At 35.9% G+C, this 8,940-nt stretch overlaps 1 protein-coding gene across 1 annotated transcript in view; it reads right to left on the reverse strand.

The window, feature by feature from the left end:
* Positions 1-5,745: 5,745 nt before the first annotated feature.
* usp22 (ubiquitin specific peptidase 22) overlaps positions 5,746-8,940 on the reverse strand; it is a 47,381-nt gene continuing 44,186 nt past the window's right edge. Inside the window, 1 exon segment of the mRNA XM_016440832.1 lies at positions 5,746-5,917. Coding sequence (XP_016296318.1) covers positions 5,875-5,917 — 43 coding nt within the window. The 3' untranslated portion in view covers positions 5,746-5,874.

Raw genomic sequence — 8,940 nt, forward strand, 5'->3', positions numbered from 1 at the left:
GCACACACACACGCACACACACACACTCACACACACACACACACACACACACACACGCACAGACACACACGCACTCACTCACACACGCACTCACACACGCACACGCACACACACACACACAAACACACATCATTTATTTTTCAGTTCCAAAGCATTTTGGGTTTCCATGTTCTCAGATTTATTTGTATAATAAACTGGGATATTAAATAATTAAAGATGTTCAGAAATGTGATCTGTGTGTAATACAAGCAGTTGCAGCAGTGGGGTCTCCTGAGGCTCAGTGCGGTTTTATTCAAATCATCTGCTGGTACAAATAGTCCCACACTCACAGAAAGCTAAACTTCAGACCCCTCATGTCTCCGTTCTCACTCGAGGTAAGTGCAGCACGTGCATGTGCTTCAGATTTACAGCCTATCTACAGATTCATAACACTTATGAAGCCGAGTTTAAACAATAATCCTGAAATCTACAAGTACATTTCATGCAAAACTTCATTAATGCAATAAGATCAGCTGACCATCAATTACAATCCAAAAGTTTTACATTGCAGTTTCCTTTAAAAAAAAAAAGTGAATATTGAATATTGTTTATAAACAATAACATAACTCATAGCATTTGCTTTTATAATTACAGTAGATGAAGGTTCAGTGCTTTTTTACAACCCTTCTGAATATATTACAAATATCTTTGTGCCAGTTGTGTTCAGTTCATTGATTGCAGTATGATGTTGTATTATTATGCTAATATATATATATATATATATATATGTATGTGTGTGTATATATATATATATATATATAATGTAAATCAAATAAATCAAGTTATAACCCATGCTGTGTAAAGTATATAAACTTTAGCTTTAGCTGTAAATGCCAATCTATATCTTAATCTATATCTAACTTCTGTGAATGCTGTGATGATTCATATAATGATCATCTTCTTTGTGTGATGGATGATCAGCCATGAACATGAGAAATGACGAGACTGAACATGAAAAACTAAAACAAGTCATTTTGATGAGGATCTCACAAAGTTTGGTTTCCTCTGTGTGTGTCGGTTCAATGAACAGTTAACTGACAATAATCAGGACGATTGAACTAGCCTTTGGAACTGACCAAATGTTCTCCTTTTCTTCATTTTATAAATGGTTTTCACGATCTGTTGCATTAAAAGCAGAAGTGTTCGTTCAGCTTTAGTCCTTTCGTTTAATCTGTGAGTCTCATTTCAAATCAAGAAGGTGTTTATATGGTGATAGTGTGTGCATGGTGTGTGCAGGTGTTTGTCGGGGCTTGAGCGATGGCACAGAGCTGTCCGGAGGGTCAGTACATGGACAGGCTGCTGCGAGAGTGTGTGTCCTGCAGTATGATCTGCCACGACTCTGTGATTCCCACACGCTGCTCTCAATACTGCGGTAAGTTACCTCGTCGTCTTCAGCTCACGCGTGTCCAGAGCAGGCTCTGATGATGACTGTGATGTTGTGTGGCAGTGGCCTGGAGATGTAAAGCCGTGTCCGGTCAGTTCTACGACACGCTGCTGAAGAAGTGTCTGAAGTGCTCCGAGCTGTGTGGCAGTCATCCAGAGGCCTGCGCAGACGCATGCAGGAGTGAGTCGATGAGGCACAGCACCCTAAACACAGCTCAGAACAAACACACTTAACATTTGAGCTTCTCAATACACAGAATTACATTATAAGTGCTGTGCTTCCAAGTACTACTGAAGCTGGTTTTCTTTCGAAGAATTGTGTTTATAATATCTCTTAATTGCAAGTTGTAGGGTTAAAGCTGTCATAATTCTTCTGACTTTTCTTTTTCTTCAAAATTCTGAGGTTACATCTCACACTTGTGACTTTTTTTTTCTTCAGAATTCTGAATTCAAATTTCACAATTAAGACTTTTTTTCAGAATTCTAAATTTACATTTCACAATTCTGATTTTTTTTTTTTCAGAATTCAGTTTACATCTCAATTTTGACTTTTTTTCAGAATTCTGAGTTTACATCTTGCAATTAAGACTTTTTTTTTTAAATTCTGCATTTACATTTGATTATTTTGACCATTTTCTTTGGCACTCTAAGGGGTAAAAGTCATAATTACAAGAAGAAAGGCTGAATTGTGAGATATACAGGCCTACTTAGAATTGTGACAAAGTCATAATGGTGAGATAAAAAGTCACAAATACTGTTTTTTTAAGCAGTCCATGGTGGTAACAAGCTTCAATAAAATACTACCAGCTGCCTATGCAGTCTAATAGTTAGAAATGAACCATGGTTTTATTATAGTAATAGCATAGTACCCATGGTTTTTGGTGTAGGCTATTTTGCTATTTAAAAAAAAAAAGTGTCTGTTCTACAAATAAAAATGACATGCATGTATATTCTATAGCTTTATGTTGGCTGTGAGCGCTGTAACTGTGATCCAGGCACAGGAGCGGTGTTCGTGACGCAGAGGCCTGATGTCCCCGGCAGAGGGCTGTACTCGGAGGCGCTGCTTTACTCGCTGCTAGGCCTCTGCATCATAGTGCTGGTGTTCACGCTGACCGCTGCTTTCCTGCTGCTGCTCAAGAGAGCCAAACACCAGCGACCGCTGGACACCAAGAAACAGCAGCCCAACAAACACGGACAGTCCTCCGAAGGTGATTCATACTCAGCTACACTATGAGGGATCGCAAAACATATTCTCCAAAAATATTGGATGTTTTTGGTTTAACTTTTGTTTCATCTATCATTATATATTATGGCAGTGTTAATAAATATGAATAAAATATATAATAAATATATTTTCTCTCTCTCTCTGTATGTATGTATGTAATGTATTTCTCTATAAATATTGAATGTTTTTGGTTTAACTTTTGTTTCATCTATCATTTTATATTATGGCAGTGTTAATAAATAAAAATATATTTCATACAATATATATATATATATACACATAGGAAAAAATGTTTTGACAAAATCGAGACAAATAAAATAATTCAAGGTCATATTATTCATTTATTTTTGTCATAACATTATTTTTTACATACAAATATTTAGTTAAAAATGTTGATTATTTTGACATTTTGATTTCAACATATTTCTTATAGTTCTACATACTTAAAACATTGAACCTGATTTTGGTGTAACTTAGAACAATGTTCAAAACTTCTTTATCTAACCTAAATATAACTATGTGCATGTATAATAATTATTATTTGTATAATAAAAATATTTATGGACTTTATCTATTTTATTAAATTAACAACTGACATTTAAATTAACCATGTTATTTTTTTATGTACAAATATTTCAGATTTATTTTTACAGTATGGTTCAGATGGGATGTTCTTGATGTAGGTCTGCGCTCTCACTCGACTGAATGTGTTTGTGTTTTGCTGCAGATTCTCTGATGGCTCGGGCGGATGAAGAGCCTCCGGAGCGGCCGAGGGCCACAGAAACCTGCGTCTACTGCTTCTCTGAGCACACAGACGCGCTCCAGACACACAGCGAGACGAGCCGAGCGCTCCGGATCATCTGCTCACCGACACACACCAGCATCTCAACATAGTCACGCACACATACCTGTACCGCACGTCACTCCTCAAGAATTCCTATGGAAAATAACTTCAGCTTAGTTTTAATAAATGCTGTATTTTATAGAGCACAACACACTTTGAAGGCCTCTTGACTCTGAAAGTACCTCATTCAATTTCATAAAATTAATCATTATATTATTGTGTGTGTGTATATATATAGTTATATTTATACACACACACACACACACACACACACACACACTCTCTCACACACACACACACTCACTCACACACACACTCACTCACACTCACACTCTCTCACACACACTCTCACACACACACACTCTCACACACAACATTGTTATAAAAGATTTATATTTTACTTTTTATTCATCAAGGAATCAAAGAAAAAAGTATCATAGGTTCCAAAAAAGAAATAAATAAGCAGCACAACTGTTTCAACACTGATAATAAATCAGAATATTAAAATGTTTTATTTGATTAGAAATACAGAAAAGACAGTAATAAAATCTTTTGTAACATTATACAATACTGCTCAGAAGTTTGGGGTCAGTGCTTTTTTTTTTTTATATATATATATATATAAAATACATTTTTTATGTATATATTTGCATACATTTCCAGAACAGAAAGCAAGATTGTAAACTCTGGTTTGATTTTGTTGATATATTAAAAGTTGTATATAGAGAGTATTTTTAACTTTTCTTTTTATCACTCCATAAATCAGACAAACAAAAATACATTTTCACCATGATTTTAGGATTGAAATGTTGTATAAGAGCAGGTGAATGTTATATAAACAAACCCCTCAGTAAAAACCTTTATGAGAATAATGTAAGTGCTGCTGAAGCCTTTCAAGATATGGACTGATACTGAAATCTACAGACGCAAATATATAAACTACAATAAAATAAACACTAAAATGTGTATTTTGGATATTTTTTCCACACTTTTCTGCAAGAGGACATGCTATGGAAGCAAAACAGCCCCAAATCTGGATGAAAAGCAACGGTTTTGCCTGAAGCGTCTCGCCTTAAAAGAGTTTCATCTGATTTGTTTTCATCAGAAATAAAGATGGCCTAAAACACGAGCATAAGAGACGCTGAATGCAGAGAATGTTCAAAATCAGAACAAAGGATTCAGAGAATCACGAAAAGACAAATTAAGAGAGAAAAAAACAGAGAGACTTCAGAGAAACGAACGCTGAACTTCATCCGGCTGAGAACCAATCACACAACACGGTGCTTTTTCTTCACCATTTTTTTTCTCCATTGATTTCTTTTACATACATACATACATACTATACATAGATACATAATTAACATTTATAAAATCCTCCCCAAAGTCTTTTAGCATCCAGTTTGAACAGCATGCCAAATTTGAGTACTGATTCAGTACACACACACACACACACTAACACCACCAACACACAGGTGCACACATACCTGCATGCGCACACACACACACACGTGGCTGAGGATAACACTGCTGAATCAAGCCGTGGTGGCGACAGGCATCACACAAAAGGAAAACGTCTTCATTCACAATGCATTTGAAACACGACCGAACCAGCAACCCAGACCAAGTCCAACCAAAGACTAAACACACAAACAGCTTCTTTCCATTCGCTCCGAAGCACACGAAGAGATGAGGGTATAGGACACGGAAACAGAAAGCAATGACTTATAAAAATAGATTTATATATAGATTTGCGTGTGCGAGTGACATTTCCAGCCCAAAGAAAAAGACGAGGAGAAACGAGGGCGTCGAATGAAAAACACAAAACGAATCAAAAGTGCTGGACGAGGACAGGATTTCCAAACTCAAGTGACGCACGACGATATAGGTGTACGCTCAAGTCAATAACACCATTCTGTTGCATTCAGTACATCGAGAATGCGTACGAAGAAATAAAAAAGGACTATTTTCCCTCATATACTTCTCGGAAACCCATCGGAGGAGGATGAGAAAGCGATTGGTTCTGGGAGAAACGCAGCTGAGTGAGATGATGTCAGTCTGTGTCTGTAGTGAGGCTCCTCCTCTTTCTGTCAAGTATGCTCCGGTTGCTCAGTGCAGATTGGTTTAGCCGTGTCTTTTGTTTTTTTTAGTTCTATGTTGTTGTTTTGATTTTCTTGAGTGAGAAGGGTGCATCTGTGTGTGTCTGTCTGTGTGTGTGTGAGAGTGTGTGTGTCTGTGTGTGTGTGTGTGTCTGTGTGAGTGTCTGTGTGTGTGTCTGTCTGTGTGTGTGTGTGTGTGTGTGTGAGTGTGTGTGCGTGTGTGTGGTAACGCTCTTCTCATATGATCCTCCCTTCACAGCTTTGACTCGGCCACTCCTGCATCGCCATTATTCATATTCAAGGAACTGCTTATGGTAAAATAACAAGTACCTGCAAAACAGGAGAACACAATTGTTAGAAACAGTAAAAAATATATATATTTTACAAAGGAGAGGTATTTTAATATCTTTGACATACTTTTATAATGAATAATTATTACCTTTATATTTTTCGTTTTAATTTTAGCTACTATATGGTTATATATAGTCGTTATAGATTTGACAAATTTTCATCGTAAAAGTATTTTTACAAATTTGAGCCTGGAGCACAAAACCAGTCATAAGTGTCATTTTTTTTTAAATTAGCAATTATACATCATCTGATTCCATTGATACATGGTTTGTTAGGATAAAACAATATTTGGCTGAGATGCAACTATTTGAAAATCTGGAATCTGAGGGTGCAAAAAAATAAAATATTGAGAAAATCATCTTTGAAGTTGTTCAAATGAAGTTCTTAGCAATGCATATTACTTACATATTACTAAATTAAGTTTTGATATATTTACGGTAGGAAATGTACAAAATATCTTCATGGAACATGATCTTTACTTAATATCCTAATGATTTTTGGCATAAAAGAAAAATGTATAATTTTGACCCATACAATGTATTGTTGGCTATTGCTACAAATATACCCCAGTGACTTAACACTGCTTTTGTGCTCACAAATAAAGTTATTTTAAAATGTTTTATTTCAATTAACTTATTTTTTTATTTCAAGTAATGATTTTGTTTAACTTAAAAATTAAATTTAATTAAAAAAAATATACATATATTTTTTTTATTTCTGCTTTAGTTATTTTGGTGCATCAGGTCAAACTAAATGAAAATGTTACCCTGGCAAACAGCTTAAACCTTAAAACAGCTTAAAAGTTTTTTTTTTTAATTATTATTATTAGCTTTTATTTTTTCAAGTGTCTTTACTTTTAGTTCACTATAATAACCCTGTTACAGAGCATTTACTTACTTTCTAGAAACAAAAGGCTTTTATATGACAAAACCAGCTTTTCCTTTTATGCTAAAAGAAGCCTAAAGGCCACAAAACTTATTGAAACACTTAAGTCAGTAAATTATATTTAACTTTTTATTATATGTATATATATATTACACCCTATAATGTAAATTATGAATGCCCCTGTATTAAATACAAAATACTAAACCAAGCAAGCAAGAATTATTATATAGCAAGCACAAGCTCACTTTAAATAAGATTTTACAGTAAATAAAAAGTTAATTCTAGTGCAGTAGGTATATACACATCAAAACTAATTACTGTGCAATTTTGTAGAGTAATAGTACACAGTACTATAGAATTTTAATATTTCTACACATTTCTTATTTAAAATAATAATAATAATAATGCTATTATTATTATTAAATGAGAAATGGATAGAAATATTATTAGTTACTAATGTGTGTAAAACAACGATAGTAAAATATTAATACAGTAGTACTAGCAGTAATAATAATGATTTTAATAATAATAATAATAATGTTAAAGAAATTTGTGAAAAGTGAATCCTGGCAACAATTTTTCGATTGTTTTTCTATATGTATCACATAATATTAATTTGTATTTATTTTATCATTTTTAATTGCTATTATATAAAACAGCAACAACAACAATTGTGTTGTTGTTGTTATTATTATCATCATGAGTACTATTATAAGAATTATTATTATATTTATTAAGAAATAAAAATATTATTTGCTAATGTGTGTAAAACAAAAAAGTACTGCACTATTGTATAAACACAGTAGTACTACTATACTGTAAATAATAATAACGAAATAAGTATTTATAAATCATTTATTGCAAATGTCCCTGGTTTGATATTTAGTTTGTACTGCAGTGACTCGGATGTCCAAACACTGGTGAGTGTGTGTGTGTGTGCGAGAGAGAGTGTGTGTGTGTGTGCGAGAGAGAGTGTGTGTGTGTGTGCGAGAGAGAGTGTGTGTGTGTGTGCGAGAGAGAGTGTGTGTGTGTGTGCGAGAGAGAGTGTGTGTGTGTGTGCGAGAGAGAGTGTGTGTGTGTGTGCGAGAGAGAGTGTGTGTGTGTGTGCGAGAGAGAGTGTGTGTGTGTGTGCGAGAGAGAGTGTGTGTGTGTGTGCGAGAGAGAGTGTGTGTGTGTGTGCGTGTGCGTGAGAGAGTGTGTGTGCGAGAGAGTGTGTGTGTGCGCGTGAGTGTGTGTGTGTGCGTGAGTGTGCGTGCGTGTGTGTGAGAGTGTGTGTCTGTGTGAGTGAGTGTGAATGTGTCTGTGTGATAGTGTGTGCGTGTTTGTGAGAGTGAGTGTGTGTGTGTCTGTGTGAGTGAGTGTGTGCGTGGGTGTGTGTGAGAGAGTGTGTGCGTGTGCGTGTGCGTGTACGTGAGTGTGTGTGTGTGTGTGTTTTGTGTGTGTGTGTGTGAGAGTGTGAATGTGTCTGTGTGAGTGTGAGTGTGAGTGTGAGTGAGTGTGAATGTGTCTGTGTGAGTGTGAGTGCGAGTGAGTGAGTGAGTATGAGAGAGAGACTGACCCCTCGCTGTCCAGAACATCTTTAATGCTGGCTTTAGTGATAATGGCATCATCACATTTAAACCACTGGTCCTTGTGCTGGCGGATGAACGTGGTGTAGTGGCCGCTCTCCAGCGTGCCCTGATGATTGACCACCGCGAACAGAGAATACCTGCAGCAGACACACAGACGCGTCACAGGACCAATCATCACGCCGGATCACACTGAACGCAGCAGACGCTCACTCACTTGTTTTCGTTGTTCAGCGAGTCGACAGGCTGCTGGTACTGTCCGTTCATCCGGCTCTCTTTACTGGGACACAAACAGGACAGACGTCAGGACATTCTCTTACTGTGAGCTAGAGATGTAATGGTATGAAAATTTGGTAACACTTTAGAATAGGGAACACTTATTCACAATTAACTACGACTTTTCCCTCAATAAACTCCTAATTTGCTGCTTATTAATAGTTAGTAAGGTAGTTAAGTTTAGGTATTGAGTAGGATTCGGGATGTAGAATAAGGCATTAATATGTGCTTAATTAGTACTAATAAATGGCTAATATTCTAGTAATATGCATG

The sequence above is a fragment of the Sinocyclocheilus anshuiensis genome, unplaced genomic scaffold, assembly GCF_001515605.1.
Source record: "Sinocyclocheilus anshuiensis isolate Anshui unplaced genomic scaffold, SAMN03320099.WGS_v1.1 scaffold454, whole genome shotgun sequence".
Classification (NCBI taxonomy): Eukaryota; Metazoa; Chordata; class Actinopteri; order Cypriniformes; family Cyprinidae; genus Sinocyclocheilus; species Sinocyclocheilus anshuiensis.